Raw genomic sequence first — 24,295 nt, forward strand, 5'->3', positions numbered from 1 at the left:
TGTCACTTTACTTGTATTTTGTAACTATATGTGTATATTGTAACTCTTTATCTCTTTCTGTCTGTCGGTATGTGTCTGTGTTGTGACATAAACACATAAACTGTGTCGAGTCAGACATTGTTACAGTTATTTAAAATAAATAAATGAATAATTATATTGCTGTAATTTAAATGCAACATTTTTTGGCCTCTTTTGGAAACACAAGCCTTCAAAGGACGGCAAGACAACACTGGTAAGATGCCTAATGTGAAATAAACCATCAACGGTTACCCATACATTCAATCACGTAAGATATAAAAGCACCATAAAATAAAATACCTTCAGAATCACATTTCGAGATTATAGCAGATATCTCCCTCATTGTAGTCCGGACGTGACGACATTCATACGTAACCGAGCAAAGATGGCAGACAGCATCCCTTTGAATCCTGTACGGAAGAATTCGAGAAAAACTGCGTATTATAATGCTGGAAGACCTGCCAGGTATGTAGACGGCTGCATATTCATATCAAACACGTCTTTTAAACAAAAGACTGTCATTTGAGATGTTACAATGACGTATTCGCTGATATTGGGTTTGTTTATGCCACGGTTCCGGGGTTGAGTGCTAACGGGCTAACGCTAGCGGCAATGTAAAATCAGCAGCGCGAGCTGTCAGTGTCAGATTACAGTTAACAGCACATGAGAGGATACAAGACTCCCCGAGAGATGTGATATAATCATGTGAGATGTTTGTCACTTCGGTTCCTGCTCGGGAGACGTCTGAGGTACATTAACTGAGGCGTATTATAACACGCTCATGAAATATTCTGTAGGTGTAAGTACTTTTATGGGGGGTCTCATATAAAATAACATAGAATATGTTCCAGAACATTCATTAAACATCACAAAGCACCAAAAACACAATTCGCGTGCGTCAGGTACGTTCGTAGAAAATGTCCTTAGCTTTTGGTTTATCGTTAGACCATCTTATGAGGCTTTGTTCCATCTATAGCATATCTCATTTGCCTTAGGTATTTGGCGAAGACATGCCGTGGTCTTCTGATGCTGAGTTTGACAAGATATCGCTGCAAACTGTTTTCCCACGGTTTATGCGAGGCAAAGATGTCAAAGATATTCATTTAGAAACTAATGTCCATCTGGTTTTCCTGAACCGCATAAACAGCCTAACAGCAGACAGGATCTGTATTTATGGCATCCAGCTGTTTGTCAAATGCTGACAGTCTAAGGACCACTTGTGGCATTGCTGCTTGAGAGTATGGACCAAAACCAAAGTGATTGCTTAATTTGATTTCATTGTTTGGGGTAATGCTATTGCACATAATCACTTTGTGAATCGTTTTGTGTTTTATTGAGGAGGAAAGAGGAGAGCTGAAGAACTGACCACAGTTAGGAGAGATTAATTGGACCACCAGCTATGTTTGGCTCATACTTTGCTTATTCTGTTGTCCTTCTTGATTTATATGGGTGGTTAAGCAGATTTGATGGTGATCTGATTTCTTTTATCATACAATTGAATACAAATATCAGTGGTGGGCCTGCGGGCTTCGAATGTCTTGCATTGGCCCTGCTAGACTGTATCATTTTATGATTACAACGGTCAGCTAACTTATTTGCATTATTATTATTATTACGCCCATTCTGCTTGACCGCTGTCGAGACGGGTTAACCTAAAAGCATTTTTAATGGACACCAAAGGCTAAATTCTGCATGGACACATGTCAGAGTGATGTGTTTTTGTTGACATACCTCAATAATAACTTGCCTATTGTGGCAGGAACCGATTAGCCTTTGTAGAGCTGATATTTGTCATTTCCCATTAGTTCAAAGTCTCGTATAATGGTGAATCTCACGAAACTTGTCAAGAACATGTCTGGACCATATTTTGTGCCAAACTCAAAATAAATCAATGAGAAATTATTATGCAGAGCCAGCTTTATGTAAGCCATACGTAGGTTGATTTCTGAGCATCCAGACCAGCCTGATTTACTCATTTAATGAAAATGTGACTAAATTGTACTCACCTCAGGCCATCCAAGTTGCCATCAGAATAAGAGTTCAATCAGCTGATAAAAACATCATGATAATGCACAAGTAAGAAACAAACCCATCTTTAAGGAGTTTTAACTTGAAAATATTTCTGACCAAAACACGTCTTAATGTTAGGTTTGTTTCTTACAAACATGCAGCTTTTCGTTTCACAAGACATTAATAATTATTTAATGGACTGGATTATTATGATGCTTTTATCAGCACTTTGGACTCTCAGCACTTTCGGCACCCATTCAGTGCAGAGGATCCACTGGGGAACAAGTGATGTAATGCTAAATTTCTCCAGATCTGTTCTGATGAAGAAACAAATTCATCTTCTACTGTATATTTAATATATCTTGGATGGGTAAATTTTCATTTTTAGGTGAACTGTTCCTTTAATAACCTGAGAGATTTCCGTTTCTCCATTGAAAGTCCTCCAAAATATTCAGGTTTCAAAAATGCATAATAAACAGTCCACATGAATTTATCAGTTTACTAGGATGAGAGTTGCTGAAATCGCGTTTGGTCTCGTACTGTATCGTGTATCTTGTCAGTGTGTGCACTTGCTTGGCCATTTGTAGTTGATAAACAGGAAAGTGGGTCCAGCTGAATTGAAATGATCATTTGTTGGTTTGGTATAATAAAGGTTATTATACCGCGGCAGCGGTCGCGGCAGTCGTCGTGTGAAGCCCTCTTAGTGTGAAGACCAAAGAGTGTAAAGACCATCGACTCTACCGTGCGACTCCACCGGGCAGGGACACCGGCAAGGGATAGTAGTAGCTTTTTATTTAATTTTTTCATTGATATGTTTATTATTGAAATGTTGTTGTTATATGCATGTGTTAATTTTATTTAATTTCTTTATTTTCTTAAATATGTGGGTAGATAGTATTTATAGAGTTGTAACTTTTTAGTTTTAGTTACTTTTTCTTATTTGTAAGTCGCTTTGGACAAAAGCGTCTGCTAAATGACAAAAGTAAAGTAAGTAAAGTAAGTAATCCAAGTGTTCTAAGTCACTTTATATGATGAACAGGTTTAATTTAGGTTATTGTTTACATATAAACATTGATCAACACACATGCGTAGAGCACATTAAATATGGTCAAACATGCTTGATTCTTTAGTTGTGATCTGATTTCTTTTATCACACAGTTCAGTAAGTGCAGTAATCTTCACTATCACTACACAATGTGGGCGTTCGGTGTGTTGCGGAGAATCAAATATGATTCACACTCTCAAATGTATTTCTTCCTGATTCATTCTTTTAGAGGAAAAGGGAGTGTTGCTTTTTAAAATTCCTAGGACTAGAGTTTGTAGGCTGTTAATGTCCTCCATTGTAAGTATATTACGCTTCTTTAATAATTTAACAGACACGATATCACTACCTGAGGACTCGGAGGCCTGTTCAGTCAGCACAGTTTGAGGCTGGTAGGTATTTTTATGCTTTTTTCAGTGTTCAACTGCAAAAGGCTCTCAGTGTTTACAGTGGTCACAGAGGCCTAATTGCATGAATTAAATCTATCCACAGACAGTTCTAGAGTGAAAAGAGAGCGTGCAGGTTTTGATGCTAAGGCTAAAGTTGATCTGGTGCAGAAACGGCCTGGCTTTTGTGTGGGTGGAAGTTGATATCCTCTTGGGACGTCGGCTGTTTCAGAGTGTCACAATAGCATTCTGCTGATCTGGGTTTGAGACTCGTCTCAATAAATGAGGAACACAGTGTGAGAGAGGAACAAATCCCTTGACTTCTGCATTTTTTGTTCCAGTCATTTATGTAGGCGCCTTTAAAAATGCCCTTATTTTATTGCATGTCTTTTTTAAATTTGAGAGGTAATAATGAAAGTAGGAATGCTGTTTTGGGAAACAAACAGTGTCTGTTTATTACATTTGTGACGTGATCTTAATTTGAAACAAAATCTATGCTCTTTTTGTAGTTTAGCAGATTATTTACCTTTTTGATCATTTATATAAATGAAAAGGGCTAAACAGCTTTTATAATGCATAAAAATTATTATGATGCTTAACATATTAGAGGGGTAACATCATAATTTTTTGTCTTAATGTTACAATGTTTCAGGTATCAGAATGAAGACGAATCCTCGAACCTTGATGAGATGCCGCTAATGATGTCAGAGGAAGCTTTTGAAAACGACGAAAGTGACTATCAGACGCTGCCCAGAGCCAGAGTGAGTCAGAGACGCAAAGGACTGGGCTGGTTCCTCTGTGGTGGATGGAAGGTCCTGTGCACCAGGTAACAGGCCATGTGAGAGCTCATAATAATGTATAAGCATTAAAATGTTACCTCTAAGTGCTCTTAAAGGATTAGTTCACCCAAAAATGAAAATTAGCCCATGTTTTACTCACCCTCAAAGCATCCTACACTGCAAAAAATGCTTTTCTTACTTAGATTTTTTGTTGTTTCCAGCCAAAATATCTAAAAATTCTTAAATCAAGAAGGATTTTCTAGACGTAAAAATTATTGTCATGTTTTCAGAAAAAAACGAGTCAAAATTAAGTGAGTTTTTGCTTGAAACAAGTAAAATAAACTGCCAATGGGGTCAACAAAATAATCTTGTTTTCTGTTTGCTATTTTGGCTGGAAACAAGACAAAAAATCTAAGAAAAGCATTTTTGTGCAATGTAGGTGTATGTGACTCTTCTTTCAGATGAATCCAATCGGAGTTATATTACAGTCGGCATGAAATCAAAATGGACTTTATTTACTTTACTATAGCACATTGCTAGTCTTTATGTTAAAAATGAATCCATGCAAGTTAATCCGCTGAAAAAAATAGTTTGTCTTGGTAATCTTTAATCAAAATCTGAACATTTACTTCCACTCTGGAATGGCGTCAGTTTGATGTTTTGGGCAGAATATCCTTAAACACACCCCTCCGACCGTTGGTTTTCTATGAGTGAGAGACAGAGAGGAGGAGCGCTAAAATAAAACCTTGCCCTCTATTCAATATTCCGTTTTTGCTGGAAATGCGTCACTACACTGAAATAAAGTCGGCAGCAACTTCCGGTTCACCCGGACTTTAAAAATTGTCCTTCCTCTTCCAAACGTTAGAATGGCAGTAGGTGGGTGTTTTTTTCCAAAAGTAGCCAAATAAAGCGCATTCATCCATAATAAAACGTGCCTCACATGGCTCTGGGGACAAATAAAGGCCTCCTAGTGAATTGATGCGTTTTTTAAAGAAAAATATCCATATTTAAAGCGTTATAAACACTTTTATCTCACTTCCGCTAAATTAGTAGGTTGAAGGCATTCTGGGCGGATAACATAGGACGTCGCGTAGCGCATATTAGTATTTGTCTATCTAGCATGAACCACTTTTTTAACTTGACTGTGTGTCACAAAAATGCAAGCCATTATGCATAGGTTATCTGATGGATACTTACAAAGATACTTACAATTAAAAAATATAATGAGAACCTGTTCTTTGTGAATGGCCTCTGATTTAAAACTCGATTGAAGATAGTTTGGTCTTAACTGTAAAGGCCTGTTCATGTTAAGGGCGATAATTATAACTATAAAGTTTTATTAAGCATTCTAATTCTATGAGAACAGGGAAGTCCATACCTCATTTATAACCATAAGGCAGTGTCCACCAAAGCATATTTAACCAGCTGAAAATGCCTAGCTGTGATTGCTTGAGAGCGCTTCTGCGGCGCGGCATTTAAAAAAAAAAAAAAAATTCAGTTAAACACACCCTTTGGGTGCAACGATACGGAATATCCACGGAAGTGTAATTAGTATCTGATTTTGCAGATACTTTATTCATGAATATAAAAATGTTGACATTATAAAGTACTTGCTCTGGCCCTTGTTTTAAATGCGCAATGTTCTGTTGTTGTGCTTCTTGCTGTCGTCTGTTGCTGTTGTACAAGGAGGATGTAGCGATTGGTCAGTGTGGAATTTGTCCTGCCCATCCTCCACTTTGATTGGACGGCTGACTAAAAATTGTCAGTGATGAGCGCTGCATTTTCTTTCATTATTCAAATTCTTCCTTCTTTCATTATTCACTTAAATATTCTTCAACTCTCGGTGGCGAGAAAAAAACGCTAAGAAATGCTCCTGGCGTTTTAAAAAACGTGAAAACAATTGAAAAAAAATATGGAAAAAATGCTCTCATGGACACCTGGCCTAACAACACGGGAACTTTATTGTTGAAATCACATTAAGAATTTTAAAAAAAAATTCTAGTTGAAGAGTGATAAAAACATTGACAGCCAGAATCAGACTTCAAAGAGCTCAAGCTTTTAAAGCAGCAGACAACAGAACTGCGGTGCATGTTTTAATAAACATAAGATCACTGCGCCTTGGTGTGGATGTTAATATAGTTATGATTATAATTATCTTTATAGTTATCACTCTTGGTATAAACAGGCCTTAAGTCAGGGATTATGATTTTATTCAACGATATGAAAGTAAAATTATGTCTTTGAATTATATTTATGTGTGGGCTTTTATCAGAGAATATTGATATGTGATCGCTTGTGAATTAATTTGATCATCTGATTAATGTATCATGCAATTAATTAGATTTAGTTTTTTTAATTGATTGACAGTCTAGATAGACAGATAGAGGTTTTGCTGAAGACATTCAAAACATCTTGGCCTTCACCTTTTGTTAATAAAATGTCACCATTGTCATGGAGCCTATTGTGTGTGTATGTAGTGCTTGTGCCAGGTTGGCTCAGCTCCTTTCTAACGCACCGGTAACTGTGCATGAAATACACACACAAGCACAGGTCCTGTTTTTTGGTTGAGGTGCTCTCTGCGCATCAGCAGTCAGAAGGTCAAACACGCCAAACGAAAATGTGCTTATCCAGCCAACGATGTCAACATGCTGAATGTCTATTTTGGACTTGCATTCCCAGAATATCTCAATGCCTTTTGTGTTGCATCAATGGCATGTGACACAAGTGTGATTAAAAGATATATTAGTCATTTATTGTTATGAAAGTGTGTGTGCTTGACTCTTCTCCACTTATGCGCTACATTATCAGAAGCGCATCTCAATTGTTAGCTGGGTATTGATTTTTTTTTTTTTTCTCCTAATGAACAAATGGGATTTCGCACAGCTGACCAGTTTGCTGCTTTCCAGTAATTTTCTGTGTGCTTAGGCAAAGGATTATGAAATGAACAAATAATTCAAGCAGAATAACTCTGCTTATTCAAACGGCCCTATTATTTGAACTACATTCATTTGAGCAAATAATCTCTCTTATGAATCAGGGCGCTGGCACTTACAGACAAGAGACAGAAGGGGCCAACACAAATATTATTATATTTTTTTCAAGGTTTATGTAATTTAGTTCAGTGCCAGCCAAACCAATCGCCATGACTGTGTACACTGCGCAGAGTACCGGCAGAGTACCGTCACGCCTTTCACCGGGGATGGCAACCGCTAGAATATAAAATGAATATGAAGGTCAACAAAGTGTTTGGCGCTCTCTCTGACCTTCACAGCGAATCAGAGCTTTCATTTTAGTAGGGAGGGGTTTATTTGGCAGGGGGTGACAGAGGACGTCATCTACAGGTTTGTTGTTCTCTTTAGGTATAGCAAGGCCTGCATGGAATCTGCAGCCTCAGATGATTTTTTTAAATGTTTGCCTTTCACAAAATTATATGTTTCCTCAACTCCCTTGCTCATTTACTTTCTAGACTTTATTCTAATCAAAAAGTGTAGTATTTTCAGTTGACTAACCCACTTTTCATAAGGCTTCTTGGTTTTATGCACAATTCATCATTTGTCAAATATTTCATATTATGGAAGCGAAATGAGTTTGTGATCAGAGATCCCCATTTAAATGCATCTCAAATTTCCCTTCACATCCGTACTCTTCTTTTACTGTTTTCTGGCTCTACCGTTTCTGTCTTACTTCTTAGTGGAAGTGCTCCATGTGTATTTGCTTAAAGTTCAAGTGAAACTAGACTGAGCTAGACTGTCTTTACTCTCTGTAACATCACTTACATTAATGTTGCATTAACGTCAGTTGTATTTCAAGTGGAATCAACTGGATACAAGCGACTGGTGATGAATTCCGCAAAAGGTCTCACCGTCTCAGTGTTCATTTTCAAGAGCATTTTAAGTGATTAACAGGGTGATAATTCAAGAAAATCACTGGTTTTCAGGGCAACCCTTAAATTAGGAGTAATGACCAGCCTTGATATTTGTTAATTATTCGGTCAGGGATATTTTTAAATAAAGACCATTTACTGGAATCCAGGCCTGAACTGTGCCTGTAGCACTGTGTCCTCCTTTAAGTGAATTTGTCTAATCACTGGATGATCTTTTTCCTCCCGTGGTCTCTGTCACGCAGCTGTTGCGAATGTCTGGTTCACACATGTCGCAGGAAGAAGGAGCTGAAAGCTCGGACAGTGTGGCTGGGACATCCCGAGAAATGTGAAGAGAAGTACCCCAAAAATGCCATCAAGAATCAGAAATACAACATTGTCACTTTTGTGCCAGGGGTAAGGCAGTATAAACAATCTCTGCATGTTTTTTTGCTTTCCTAGAGTGCTAAAATTGAGCTAAAAAAGACTATTTGGTTTCATATTTGTGAAATGTTACTTTACTTTTAGTCATTTAGCAGACGCTTTTATCCAAAGCAACTTACAAATAAGAAAAAGTAACTAAAACTAAAAGTTAAAGTTAAATTAAATGTTGTATTACTGTTTTTATATATTTGTTATGTTATCAGTATTATTTATAATCAATATCATTTTTATGTTTTTATTTTAGTCTTGTTTTATTTGACACTTTCTTTATAAAGCCACAGAACTTTTTTTTGTTGTTGTGCAGCTCTCGCTAGGCTGTTTAAACTGAAATCTCTACCCATTGTACGCACAGCAGATTTGCTCAGTAATCAGGTTAATGTGTAACTAGCTGTGAAGTAAGGGGGTGTAACAGCAATCTAACGTATCTTTTTCCACTGAGTGTGTAAGTGATCTACTGTATTATGACTGCTGGCGATGTCTTATTCAGAGGAACGCGCCTTCTGTATGTGCTCTTGGCAAAGAATTTGCAGCTTTTATAATGAATTATGTATAAGCCAATCAGGTGTGCCTCCAAAAGCTGTGTCAGAATGTTATGTGTATTACTGTCAATTACCTGTCAATTTGTCATGGTTATATTATCAAATCTTCATCAAATATAAGGCACGATGATTATTTATTTTTGGTGCTTTCTCTTTCTTTTGTTTTAGGTTCTTTACCAGCAGTTTAAGTTCTTCCTCAACTTGTATTTTTTGGTAGTGGCTTGTTCTCAGTTTGTTCCATCGCTGAAGATAGGATATTTGTACACCTACTGGGCCCCGCTGGTGAGTACATCTAACCGCACAACGATCGGAATTGAACACAAAAATGTAATTTCAATCATCACTCTTGTTGTTCCTTTTTTTTTATTGTTGTTCAGGGCTTTGTGTTAGCTGTCACCATGGTGAGAGAGGCAGTTGACGAAGTTCGGCGCTGCAGGAGAGATAAAGAGATGAATTCCCAGCTGTACAGTAAACTCACAGTGAGAGGTGACCACACTATGACACATCCTGATGATATTATGCCATTTACACATTGACTCCAAGAGTTACTTCATTCGGAACCTATAAAGATAATATAATAGCTAAAAGACATGATAATTGATTTATCTGCCTCTTTTGGGGGAGATTTGTGCTATTTTTAGACATCTAAAATTGTTTCAGGTTTTCAGGTTTTGCAATTGTTGTAAAATTATGGAAATTATGCATTATCTCTATTTATCTTTTTATTAACATTTATTTCCTTTTTAATGTAAGGGAGCCAAGTAACATAAAATTATTGGGTCTTAATTATTTGTATTGATGTCACTCGTCTCACTAGTCAAACTACATCAAATAGTACAGAAAATATGCAATTCAGTAACTTAATGCAAATATGTAATTTATTAACTTTAGGAATATTACATATGTAAAGGTCCAAGCCTCTGCATTTCTGTGAAATGCATTTCACTCCTGGGCGACATGTCACTTGTTGATCTTCAATGATAATTCAATTTCACGATACAAAGAATGCAAATGACTTTTGCTAAACGCCATATACGCCACATTATCCATAAAAAATGTCGGGTACTCTGCTTGGGGCTTTTGTCTGCATGTGTGTGAAATCTTAGTGGCTCCCTTCAGTCCAAATCAGCTCTAAATGTTCCGAGCAATTTTTAGAAAATTTACACAAACTGTTAATCCTTTTTGATATGTTAACTTTTGTCAACCCTAATATTTATCATTTTAAAAAGTGTATTTATTAAATATAAATTTGGACACAGGTCTAATTTATTACCTACAGTTAAATAATTCATTTCTAATTACAATTATTTGTCCATCTTATTTTTCAGGGAAGGTCCAAGTAAAGAGCTCAGACATACAGGTTGGAGATTTAATCATTGTGGAGAAGGTTTGTTGTCCTGTTTTTTTTTTTTTTTTTTTCAAGGTATCAGCATGAACTTGCTGCTACGTGATCCATCACATGAAATCCTGTCATTCTTTCAGTGGGACATTGTGTCTGTCTCTCCCCTCGCTGTCTGTGGTTCGCTTTAATTGCTTGCTAGGGAAATGACCTTGTTCAATTATTCAACACAACGCTAAAATAGGACTTACGTTACAGAAGTGGAGTCAATAATACACGTATATGCCCACATTATTGCTAAGTTCAGCATAACTAATATATTAATATCTCTTAAGCTTCTAAGCTGCCCTAGGTGGGCAAGTCTAGGTGGATAGTATGGAAACCCCATGTGCCTCTGACAGATGTGTAATGTTTTGTTTTATAGAATCAGAGAATTCCTGCTGATATGATTTTTCTGAGAACATCAGAGAAGACTGGTGAGTTTCACTCTTCACATACAAGCGAAGCTTTCAGACATTTCAGACGATAACTACTTGTGTCATTAGTCAGTGGTTTCCAACAGTGTGCACGCGGGCACCATGTAGCCCATATGGAACCTGTGAGCCGCTTGTAGAGCTCATTCTATAAATAGAAGTATTCGTATACAAATTTTCGTATACAAATAAAAAAAAAAATAGATAAGTTGTTTTTAAATTTATGAAGTCTTACAACAGTTAGTTCATCAGATTAACAGTGCACGTTCCACTAACTTTTTATAACCACAAAGTGTCCAAATGCTGTCTTTTTAATTTTGAACAGTTTATCTATTGTTTTATCTTTTGATAAGCTAGATGTTTCTCTTGAAAAGTATGCTTTAAGAGCCTCTTGGTTTTGATATTTTGTTGAAGTGAACACTGCCGGTGCTTCACTTACTAGTTTAAAGTGGCACTTTTAATTCTTGCATACTGAGTAACAGTGAGAGAGTGAGAGAGTGTGTGTATGATTACCAGTGTTTACCCGGCACTGAGCCATATAAATGTCTTAGTCACATTATGATACATTATAACAGTATTTTGGAGTGTATAGCTTTCTCCAGATGCTGAAATAAGAAGAGCTTTAAAAATGTTTTTGTTTTTATCTGATGTCCTTAAGCAGTGTTTCTGGTTTTTAGCTGTGGTAGACTCTATAGCTCTTTAAAGTTACTTAAATGTTAAGATTTTTAACAGTTTGGAAAGAATATTTTAAAACACTTTTCAGTATTTATGTAATTCCATTTCTCATGCTTGCTTGTTAGATTTTTGGTTTATAAAAATTTTCAGATTTTCTATGTCTATACTTATTTTCAGATTTGATTAATTTTTAAAATGGACAATTATAATAATAATAATTTATTATTTTATCTATGCTTTAACCATGTCTTAATGAGCAGATGCTCTGATGAGATGTATATGGAATACTGAAACATGTCCATATTTCTCCCAGCATCATTTGTTATAAAATTTATACAAAAAGTCTATTTCAGGGTCCTTGTTTTTAAATTATTATAATCTTATCTATTACAATTTCCCCAATTTCTTTCTTTTCTTAAAATACTATGTTTTTTTTGTTTTTTGTTTTTTGTTTTTTAAGAAATATGACCCAGGCATGTTTTTACAGGTTGTGCCTCAGCAAGGTTTGATGATGTTAGTAATCTCAGTATATGGAGCATGATGAACACTGAAGCTTTTGTTCTGAGAGCTTAAAGACAATGACCTTTCCTGTCTACTGCCTACTGTTATATCAGTCTTGTCCAAGATCAATATGAACAATATGTTAAGCATTCAGAGTTCTTTAGTGTATAGGGGCCAAGGTTTTGGCCCATAACAAATGCGTCCTTCACGCATACGTCTCCAGCCCTCTCACTTTTCCGTCTGTAGATAAAGAGAATACACCAGAATAAATTATTGGATATTGTCCAATATTAGATTTTCCTATAAAGTATATATTTTTTTCTGTCAGATTTAAGATAATGTTTTTGTTTTCCAGGTTCGTGTTTTATAAGAACAGATCAGCTGGATGGAGAGACAGATTGGAAGCTGCGAATCGCTGTTGCTTGTACTCAAAGACTTCCTGCATTAGGGGTATGAACCTTGTCTTGCACAAAAATAGTACATGTTCAGTATTGCCATGATCTTAATACCTGTTAATAATAAATTATACAAATATTTGTCAATTGCAGCAAGCTTGACTTCTTGTATGAAATACGATGTTATGGTCTAGACCTAGTCTTTTACATTTAAGTCTATTAATGGTGCATTTATGCTTGGCACAAGTCTGTAACTTGTGGAATAAATTTGACTTATGCATTTTTCCAATTGCTCAAAATAAAATATATCATCTAAAAATAGTATAGTAAGATGATTCAAACTGTCAAAGACATCATCACCCATCTACTTCTGGAGCAAAAGCTGCTGCATCCCAAATCACATTTCAGCTCCTTCTGTTCTGTTCTTGGATGGGTCTGTAACTTTACCCCCGTAGGCAGTGAGTGATGTATCCCACACTCAGACTCTCTCAGGCTGATGATACGAAGGCTCATGTTTGATATCAGTGTGTATCTGATTTACTGGCCGGAGGGTTTGTTTCACATGGGCCGGTAACTTTACCCCAAGAGACAACTGGAATCCGCCAAACGGCCTGTCTCCCGGTGCCATCGGCATGGAGATGACACTCACCTCGAGCAAGGGTTCACGTTTGTATTTGTCTTTCCGAAACCACTTAATGTGATCACAGAATTAAAATTTCAGCAAGTCGCCGAATGATTGCTGCAGTAAAGCAGCGGGAGTGGTCGGATCGGGTGTCTGGTGGGCTTGACAGTCAGATCGCTAAACATCCCTGTTTTTCATACTTGTGAACACGTCATCGAATGCAAAAGTCATTATAATTTGTAAGCAACCCATCAATGTTTTGTTTTGTTTTAATTACGTTGTTTTGTCTGCATTATCTGTTCTGTTTGAAATTCAGACTTGTGGCAGGATGTCAGAAGGGGCTTATTTTCATGAGAATCGCTCTGATTGCTAGTCGCTTTGAGTCCTGCCATAATACTTGTACGAACGAGAGGTCGGGTTTGGGCCGAGCCCAGAACTTTGTTTGTCAGATGACATTTCTGCTGCTGATTTATTGCGTTCATGTTTTTTCTTGACCTTTTCGCTTGCCGTCCACAGGATCTCTTCTCCATCAGCGCGTATGTTTACGCCCAGAAGCCTCAGCTGGACATTCACAGTTTTGAGGGGAACTTCACAAGGGTAAGAAAAACTGCTGTTAATGAAGGAATTTTTACGAGGCTTCGTTTAGCATGAGCTGTGATGTCACGGCCCCAATTTAAACCCGCTGTTAGCTTTTTGTAGAGGTATTTAATGTTGTGTTGATGCCCAGTAAACTAAACCTAACCGCTGTTTTTAATTGCATATTAAAATAACATGGATTCTCAAAGTGTGCCTGTTCACATGACTGTGAGCTGAAGTGTCTCTGGAATGTAAAACCGGCCAACGAGACGCATTCCTTGCTACGCTGATGACATCACGGGTTGTTAGGCTTGCTCCCAGCCCATTGGCCGAGCACAGTTCCTTATTAACAGCAGATTAGCGCCGTACTGGAGAAAGAGAGAGGGAGGAAAAAAAGGGACCCCCCACATGAAGCCTGTCTTTGTTTGAAGTCTTCGCTCTTGGCCACACAGCATGCAGGGGCAGAAGATCACTTCCTGCGCTGAGTCACCCTCCTGAGCCTGCTTTTACAAATCTGCAGCTACACTTCCAAACGCTGTTTCCCATAGTTCTTACTTGCTGCACCTTATTGCCACTTCAGTGCTTTATTTTTTTTAAAGGAGTACGTCATCCAAAAATGGTTCTGTTACTTACTCACCATTATGTTGTGAACTTTCTTTCTTCTGTGGAACACAAAAGATGTGTTTTTGAACAATATTCTCTATTAAATATAATGAAAGTGAATGAGCACTGGGACTGTCAAGCTTAACAATTACAAAAAGCAATGTAAAAGCCATTCAAGTTAGGAATGACATGAGGGTGAGTAAATGATAAAATTTTCATTTCTGAGTGAACTGTCCCTTTAATAAAGTTTTATGGTTCCGACTTCAATAGCCCCTTACAATGACATTTTAATCCATTGATTAATCACTTGATTGATTGCTTCTGCTTGTATTACTCTCATTTGTAAGTCACTCTGGATACAACAATCTATAAATGTAAATGCGAATATGATTATTCTTAATGGCAGTCACGTGCATGCACATCTTTGTTAGTAGCTGAGAGGTCAGTCCATTTCAGTCCTGATGCCTGCACGTTGACTGCTGATTTTATTTACTCTTGTCTGTGTGCCTCTGTATTTAAACAGGTGTGAGTGTGGGTTTATTTAGCTATACATTGGGGAAATTTAGCGACATTCTTTTTTGGAGAAAAAACAATTGCATAATGTTTTATAAAGGAAACGTTTTCTTTTAGTGGTAGGTTATGGTTTAGGGTTGATTACTATTTATTATTAGCTTTATATACAGTTCATGAAGTTAAACATACAGTGCCCTCCAAAAGTATTGGAACAGTAAAGACAAAATTGCTCTGTTGGCTGTGGAGTCAAGACATTTACAAATATGATTAAAATATGAATATGAGACAAAACTACAGAATGTCACATTTTATTATTGGGTGATTCAACACATAGATGTTTTACCAGCTAAGAAGTTCAGCACTTTTAGAGTTTCATCCCTCTATCTGATGTGAACATAAGTATTGGAGCAGTTGCCTCACAGGTCTTTCTAAGTGATCAGCTGTGTCCTGTTGCATTAATTCTTCAGATATTAAAAGCAGGGAATGTGTTGTATCAGTTATATTCATTACTTCTGCATTCTGAATGTTGCATTCGATGATGACACACACAAACCAGGCTGAAGATGAGGGAGCTGACTTTGACAATAGGGTCTGGCTGCAGACTTGCACTTGCACGCTCAGACTTGCACTCTCAGACACTTGCACTTCCGCGGGTGACGTCACATGCAGTCTTTTTTTTTTTTTTTTTTTTTTTTTTTTCTATTTATTGATAATTTTTTTTTTTAATCTCTCAACGTTTTACAACAGTAGCCAGGTGGTGAAGACAAGAAAAAAACTAAATTGCAATGTCACTTACAATCGCCGCTATCTGCGACGTCACTTGCGTTGCCAATGGAGACGAGACGCTGTGGTGCTTAAACGATTAAAACTAATTTAGTACAATAACGAACAGGGTCCTGCAAGTCATCTGTAGGAGAAAAAGAAAAGACCCGCAAATCCGTGGCTACAGAACAGCAGAATATGAACGCAATGCGCAAAGTTTCTTCATTAAGCGTTTTCCTCCCATAGAAAACCATAAACACTTAATATGGCTTAATCTATTAAAATACATTAAGTGCAATTAAAAGATAAAATTCGATGTATAGTTATTATTGAATGTACTACAAGGCAAGCAGACGGCCGTGAACACAATACGCAAATTTTAACTTGTCCTCCCATACCGCAAAACGCTTAATGTGGCATAATGGACTAAATTTAATATAATAATAATAATAATAAGGGACTTAAGGGTATTCTGTAGTCTTTGACGAAGATGATAAAGACAATTCATCAGCCTATAAGTCTTGTTGACACAAAGATACAGACCAGCAGATATGAACGTGCATTATGAAATGCATTAAGTGATATTAAAAGGACGCGATGCATTAAATTGCACGTTAAACGTTTTCCTCCCATAGAAAATCATTTTAAATACAACACGTAATCTAGCTTATGGACAAAGACAATGTGTAGACCGTTTATTCTATTTGAAAATAAATAACGTGAAACTTTGCGTTTATTCTGGGTTAACCTGCCTGTACATTAGTTATGTATATTTTAATAATGATGAGGAGCATATTGAGTTTGCACTTCATCATCTTACTCCATTATGCTACATTATCCCATGTTTTGCGTTATAGGAGGAAAATACTATATACATATTCATTATATTAATAAACTGTATTAATTTGCTATTTTAATAGATTAAGCCATATTAAGTGTTTATGGTTTTCTATGGGAGGAAAACGCTTAATGAAGAAACTTTGCGCATTGCGTTCATATTCTGCTGTTCTGTAGCCACGGATTTGCGGGTCTTTTCTTTTTCTCCTACAGATGACTTGCAGGACCCTGTTCGTTATTGTACTAAATTAGTTTTAATCGTTTAAGCACCACAGCGTCTCGTCTCCATTGGCAACGCAAGTGACGTCGAAGATAGCGGCTATTGCAAGTGACATTGCAATTTAGTTTCTTTTTTCTTTGCAGCCAGACCCTTCTCGACTTTGAGATAAAAGCACGCAATTTGGATGCTAAAAGAAAAGAGGAAGTCAATTAGAGCTATAGCAAAAACAAAGGGCATGGAGAAATCGAGTTTGGAAACCACCAGCAACCAACAACAACCTGATCGGCTGAGAAAACAACAGTAGTTGATGACAGACAAATCATAAAAGCTGTGAAAATTAATCCTAAAAGACGTGTCTGTAAAATCACCAACAACTTCCAGAAAGCTGGGCTGATGCTCCGACAATCTACTGTCCTCAGGAGACTTTGACACAGAATTACAGATGCTACACAGCAAGATACAAACTGACCAGCACCAAAAATAGAAAGGCAAGATTAGTTTGCAAAAAAGCACAAAGGTGAGCCAGAAGAGTTTTGGAACTGTTTATGGACAGGTGAGACAAAGATGAACCTTTATCTAAGTGATGGGAAAACAAAAGTGTGGAGAAAAAAAGAGAACTGCAAATGATCCCAAGCATACAGCCTCATCTGTAAAGCATGGTGGATGTGGTGTCATGGCATGGGCATGCATGACTGCCTCTGGAACAGGCCCTCTCAACTTTACTGATGACTTAATGTATGATGACTGTAGCAGAATGAATTTGGAAGGGTACAAAACCATCTTGCCTACCAATATTCAAGAAAATGTCACCAGATTCATTGAGAAGTGCTTCATATTGCAGGACAATGACCCAAAACACCCTGCCAGTTCAGTCAATGAATTTATAAGGGCAAAGAAATGGAAAGTCTTAGATTGTCCAAGTCAATCTCCAGATTTAAATCCGATTGAACATGAATTTCACCAGCTGAAGAGGAGAGTAAAGGCAGAAACTCCTCAAAACAAGCAACAATTGGGATTGGCTGCATTAAAGGCTGGGAAAAGTATTTCAAAGGATGAGACCAAGAGTCAGGTGATGTCTATGGGTCACAGACTCACTGCTGTGATTGTGCGCAAGGGATCTGCAAATAAATAATAGCTTTTAATCTTTTATATCTGCCTTATGTTCAACTGTCCCAATACTTATGCTCACATCAATGAGTGGGATGAACTCTAAAAGTGCTGTTCTTTTTATTTGGTAAAACGTGTGTTGAAACGGCTAATAATAAAATGTGACATTCTGTAGTTTTGTCTCATATTCATCTTTTAATCATATTTGCAAACGTCTTGACTCCACAGCCAACAGAGCAATTTTGTCTTTACTGTTCCAATACTTATGGAGGGCACTGTATGTAAAGTTTGCGGTCTGTACGGAAGTCTTTAATGCTCACCAAGGTTGCATTTATTTGATTAGATATACAGTATTACAAATTTTCAAAACTTTTACAACAGTTGTGCTGCTAAATGTTTTAGCAAAACCTTGATACAGTTTTTTAGGATTCTTTAATGAATAGAAAGAACATTTATTTGAAAAGTCTTTGTTACTTTTGATCAATTTAATGTGTCCTTACTAATTAGAAGTATTAATTTCTTTAAAGGGAAAAAAAAAATGTATATGTGACCCTGGACCACAAAGCCAGTCTTAAGTGTCAATTTGTACATCAGAATTATACATCATCCGGAAGCTGAATAAATAAGCTTTCCATTGATATATGGTTTGTTAGGATCGGACAATATTTGGCCAAGATAAAACTATTTGAATATCTGGAATCTGAGGGTGCAAAAAAGTCAAAATACTGAGAAAATCGCCTTTAAAGTTGTCCAAATGAAGTTCTTAGCAATGCATATTACTAATCAAAAATGAAGTTTTGATATGTTTACAGTAAGAAACTTACTAAATGTCTTCATGGAACATGATCTTTACTTAATATCCTAATAATTTTTGGCATAAAAAAAATTGATAATTTTGACCCATGCAATGTATTTTTGGCTATTGCTACAAATATAACCCAGCGACTTAAGACTGCTTTTGTAGTCCAGGGTCATATATCTATATACATATATAACTCTGTTTTTAATAATTTTCAAAAATCATGTTTTTTCATTGTGCATTCCAATTAATTTCAATCAAACTGCAGTTGGGTTATTTTGATTAAAATAGTAAAAAAAAAAAAAAAAAAAAAAAAAAAAAAAAAATACAGCCATGAACATGATTTTTTAAAATTAAAAAATCGGAGTTATCCGTTTTTGCAAATAAATATAATAATCTTCATACACACACATACACATACACACACACACAGAGAGAGAGAGAGAGAGAGAGAGACCCCAAACCAAACTGCTAGTGTAAAAATAATGAAAATGCTAAATAAATAAATAAATAAATATATCCTAATTTATAAGGCTAAATAAATGTATTTGCTGTAAATGCATTTGCTGTAGTTATAATCATAATCTGCATTGTTTCTTCTGTTGAACGCATTAACTTCCATTGTAGGGACAAAAACAAAGATATTTCTCAAAATATCTTCTTTTATCTAGAGTCATAAAGGTTTAGAACAATAAATAACAATATTTTCATTTTTGGATGAGCTATCCCTTTAAGTTATGACCATTTTATGACTTAAATATGATGCAGCCAAATGTTTCTCGTTAAACTGTCAGATTCACTGCTGCAGAAAAGAATTATGAATGCACATCTTGGAGCTGTTTCTTTGCATGTTAACTAAAACGTATAATTATACCTAAAAGTTTCGTTGAAGTTTTATCGTAAGTATAGAATTATGATTTATGGGTTAAAACACTCCCATTTCTTTGAGCCTTATCACTGATAAAAGGCCTTTTCTCTTCATGAACCTCTTTCCAGTTTTGCCAATCTGACAGATTGGCATTGCTACATCTGTTGGCCAGAAAGAGACAAATAACAAGAACAAGTTGGCCATCTTGAATAGAGGACACATCTCTCTTGCTGTCTGCGTCAGTGCGCATGTCTCGGCAGCCGCAATGTGTGTGGCCCTCTTTCTCACTGTATATTATGCCCTACTGACAGAGGATAATTAGATATCATCCGTATTCACCCAGCCGCAACATGTTATGTGGAAAAAACCATTTAAAGATTTAATTTCTGTGCTCCTCCCCTGATTTATGGCCTGGCGTCAGAAATTCTGTTCTGTTCTGCTCAGCACAGAGCGTGCTAACACTAAAAGAGGCCTTATTATGATGTTCAGCATGGCGCTGTTTTTGTAAACAAGGCAAATCAAGTCAAACCGATTTCACCGTTCCCTCTAAATGGACTGTGTCGCTTAACCGGGCATTAGTGTAATTCAATCCGCCGTCTAATTCCCTACTTAATGTTCATCGTGATGAAAGTTCATCGATTCATTATTTGTGCTTTGAGTCTTTGTCATTTTTATTGACCTGCTTTTTAAAGGCCATAATCAATAACCGCTTTTTCCTGTGCTAGATAACCATGAAATCAAAACAGACTGGACTAATGTACAACCTCTGTCCCCAGGAGGACTGTGACCCTCCCATCCATGAGAGCTTGTGCATTGAGAACACCCTGTGGGCCAGCACTGTGGTGGCATCTGGTAAGCAAAGTCTTTTCCAGCACCAAATTTCTTTCATAGAAATATAAGAAAAACACAAGCCTCAGAGGTCTGAAATATTCATCACAGGTCAAATATCATTTGAGTTTATTGTGTTGTAGAAGAGTGTGCCGTTGATACCGAGGCGGTCCGCCAGCATCACTCAAGACCCCCTTCGCTCTCCCGTTTGTTTGTCACTTGAGATCGTCAGACTCATCTGCTACTATTCAAACAATCTCAAGAGCAGAGAAATATGAGGAGCCGTTAATGGGAGGCCAAAGTGTCTGGCTTTTTGCAGTCCTGTCCCTGCGGTGTCAATGAAACTTGTCCCCAAAGAACAGGTCCGAGATCGGTTTTTGCCACTACGCTTTCTCCGACATCTCCTAGGGGTCTGTTGTTTAGAATCTGATCCCAGTCCAACAATAATAGCCGGACTATTCCTTCAAGCGGCCTGCGTTTGTGCCAGCGATCGGCCCTTCATTGATCTGTGGTTGCCCCGTCTTGGTTCTCCAGGGGTTTTTAGAGGTTCTTCTTATTCCCCACCATGGTGTGACCTTCAGCTGGAGAAAGTCCTTCCATAGCTCCCCACAAAACACAGTCTGGTGACGTCATCCCATCCAACCAAGCAGACCCAACACAAAACACCATGGGACGTGTAACCGATATGCCCTGTAGTCCTAGCCCATTAAAGACCCCCTTGAGAGCAGCCTAAGTTTCGTTGCTTTCCAAACATGAAACGATATGTCGAGCTTAAAGAAATCAAGAAATATTTAAGCACGTTTTATGTTGTGTTACTGTGTTTAAACAAAAGTTGGATTTCGCCGCTTCCTCATTTAGCGGTGAGGCTGTATACTCCATCAGTAATTAGTTTACTTTAATGAATCAGTCCATTACCAAAGCAGGACCATTGATCTGACTATAATAGGCCTCATTGTAATGGTTTATTTCTGGGTGTCCCACATATTGAATCATTTGTCTGAGTCTCAGCTGTATCCGTTAACTGGAAACACACTTTTTAAGCTAATTGTTCATTAGGCCGACCAGAGACACACGGTTGGTTTATTTATCGTTGTCCATTTGCAATCAGTCATCCCATTTGCCCTTTTTTTTCAGGTACTGTCATAGGTGTGGTCATATATACAGGAAAAGAAATGAGAAGCGTGCTGAATACGTCGCAGTCCAAAAACAAGGTGGGTTTGTTTGTCATTGTTTGTGTTTATAAATGAAATACTTGGTTTCTTTAATTAGTTTTTTCTCCCAAAGGCTAATTGTTTGGAGAAAAAAAACACAATTTAATGACATATAAGTATGAGCTGTGATATCTCAGTTGTATTGTCAATACACACTGTACATTGCCCAGATACTGTTTTTGCCTTTAACCTTTCAATATAGACTTGAAACGAACCGAATAAAAATAGCGAACCGTTGAGGTGGTTTTCAGCCCTGATCTTAGTGACGAATTTGGACCTGTCGATGTGAAAGGACAACCCCAGAGAGATTAATCTAGAGGGAAATTAACCAACCAAGGGCTTGCGTGACATTTGTGGCAGAGCCTTAATCCTGCAGAATTCCCCTTAATGATTAGATACAGTGGACGTCAATGCTGTAAAAGTAAACTTAAAAACGTCAAATCCCATTACACTCATTACCCCTCCCTTAACTGACCCCTGCTGTCTTTGGCTTTTTTTTTTCTTTTTTAAACTTATCCACATGGTTCAGAGCTCTGACACTGTTCTACTCGTATGTGCACTACTGTTCAAAAATGTGGGGTCCATAAGATTTTGTAATGTTTTTAAAAGAAGTCTCTTATGCTCCACAAGGCTGCATTTATTTGATAAAAAAATACAGTAAAACTGTGATGTTGTGAAATATTGTTTCATTTTTTTCTGTTCTAATATATTTTAAAATGTGATTTATTCCTGTGAGGGCAAAGCTAATTTTTCAGAAGCCAGTGTCAAATGTCACATGATCCTCCAGTAATCATTGAAACATGCTGATTTGATGCTCAAGAAACATTTTTGTTATTATCAATGTCCCAAACAGTTCTGCTGCTGGATATTTGTCGTGGAATCCATGAAACATTTTTTTCTAGATTCGTCGATGAATAAAACAATAGAAAAAACAGCCTTTACTCTCACAAAAAAAAATAAAAAACAACAACTAATTTTGCTGACCCCAATCTTTCAGACTTAAGTAAATTCATTTACCCAGCTCTGTTTCCTTTCATGACATGATTGGTCTTAAAACCGTATGTTGTGGTGCTTTCTGAATCTTACTTTTGAAGTGCATAATGTTAAACCTTAATGTCTTAAATCAGATGTAATTTTGTAGATGATAAAATGCTGTGTCCTATTCATTATATTTTTATTTTGCTTAATATGCAAGGTCAACAATTAAGTAAATGTTATTAATTTGATTTAATCGTTTAATTGTGCAATTCATTTGATCTAAATTGTGAATATCATTTAATTAGCTAGCTATCAGCCTGTGCGCTTGATATCAGCATCACAAAAACCATCCAAGAAACCCATATTGGTTAACCACTATTCTTCATGTCATGAAGTGTTTCAGACCCTGTCATGGATGCTGCAAGATGTGTGTGATAGCAGCAGCTCTGGCGGAGCTCATAGCTCTACCATGTTCGGTGTGTGAGAGTGGAATTCAATATCTCAAGGAGATGATGTCAGAGGTGCCAATACAGGGAACGAGACGGGGTGGGAAAGTCGATACGACTCGGCGAAAGTCACTGAGAACGTTTTCGCCTCTTATAATCTGTTGTGACATTCCTTGCACAAAGCTCTAAGCTCTCACTAGAAGCTGCTGACAGCACATAAGCTATCACTTTACACAGTGTGTGTGTGTCTGTCATTGTCGTAATATGGAGCGATATTCTCTTTGAGGATCGAAACTTTGGTGGTCTGAAGGATGTGACAAAGGGTTGAAAAAACCCTCTTCACTGACCAGACACTGCTCATACTTTAGGTGTAATAATCACAGGTGTTTGATTGGATTTTTATTTTATTTTACTTTGTTTTCTTTTATTCTATTATTTTAAGCAATGTAGAAGCTCAGATGCGTTTATTTTATTTATGAGCAATCTAGAGCTCAGTTGGATTTTTTTTTTTACATTTATTTTGTAGATTTTAAACAATGGAGATGCTCAGATTTTATTATATTTTTTATTTTATTTTATTATTTTAAGCAATGAAGATGTTCAGATGCATTTACTTTATGTATAAACAATGTAGAGCTCAGTTGGCTTTTTCTTTTTTTTTTTTTTTAAACAATGAAGATGCTCAGATTTTTACTTTATTTTATCAAATCAAATCAAATCAAAGTTCCTGGAAGGAGAGTGGCAAGAGGAAAATGTTACAAGTCCAATTCAAACTCTCAGCTTTACATATGAGCAGCACCAAGCTTAATAACAACGGCTCTGACAAAATGTCTTTAAAACTTTAACAAGTTGTGAAATGCTGTATCTGTGTGACATTAAAAACTGCATACCAAATCAATTAATGAATAAACATCAAATATTTTTTTTTTTTTGTTTTTTTTTTTTAAGTTAATATTAAGTTATTACTAGCCAGGGACAATGGCCAGTTATTCAGTTTAGTGGTTGTTTTATAAAAGTATTTGACCAAAGAATGCTGTGATTGACCGAAATGAATCAAATAATTGAGATGTAATAAGTTGTGAATATGATAGTTTTAATATAAACATTCAGTTTAAGTCTGATCATTTTAGTTGCTAAGTTTGTTTGGTAAAGTAAAGAAACTTCTCAAGACCTCTTCTGTGGTCCCGCACCGTGGATGGCATGTTCCATTAAGCTGTATTGCATATCCAGTTTCTGGAGCACTAGTATAATGCCATATTGTTGTAACAGCCTCTGTATACTTGATGGATTTCAACCAATGAATATTCATTATGCAGGCACAAAGTCGTCATCAAATTTCACACACAAAACATACAGGCAGCGAGGGCAGGTTGAATCATTCCTTTCACTTTAAACGAGGCCCGGATGAATAGAGTAAAATATGCACTCTCGATTCATTGATAGCATCTTCAGCTTGAGGTAATTG

At 36.8% G+C, this 24,295-nt stretch overlaps 1 protein-coding gene across 2 annotated transcripts in view; it reads left to right on the forward strand.

Annotated features, from left to right (window-relative positions):
* Positions 1 to 381: 381 nt before the first annotated feature.
* Positions 382 to 24,295, forward strand: part of LOC306884924 (putative phospholipid-transporting ATPase IIB) — a 49,875-nt gene continuing 25,961 nt past the window's right edge. For both annotated transcript variants that reach the window (XM_079441171.1, XM_079441172.1), the window contains exons 1-11: positions 382 to 483; positions 4,109 to 4,282; positions 8,361 to 8,511; positions 9,246 to 9,359; positions 9,455 to 9,563; positions 10,406 to 10,464; positions 10,841 to 10,892; positions 12,421 to 12,515; positions 13,599 to 13,679; positions 20,144 to 20,219; positions 21,330 to 21,406. In XM_079441171.1, the coding sequence (XP_079297297.1) occupies positions 404 to 483; positions 4,109 to 4,282; positions 8,361 to 8,511; positions 9,246 to 9,359; positions 9,455 to 9,563; positions 10,406 to 10,464; positions 10,841 to 10,892; positions 12,421 to 12,515; positions 13,599 to 13,679; positions 20,144 to 20,219; positions 21,330 to 21,406 (1,068 nt within the window). In that variant the 5' untranslated portion in view covers positions 382 to 403. The remainder of the gene's footprint in view (positions 484 to 4,108; positions 4,283 to 8,360; positions 8,512 to 9,245; positions 9,360 to 9,454; positions 9,564 to 10,405; positions 10,465 to 10,840; positions 10,893 to 12,420; positions 12,516 to 13,598; positions 13,680 to 20,143; positions 20,220 to 21,329; positions 21,407 to 24,295) is intronic.

This window comes from Barbus barbus, assembly GCF_936440315.1.
Source record: "Barbus barbus genome assembly, chromosome: 19".
Lineage (NCBI taxonomy): Eukaryota > Metazoa > Chordata > Actinopteri > Cypriniformes > Cyprinidae > Barbus > Barbus barbus.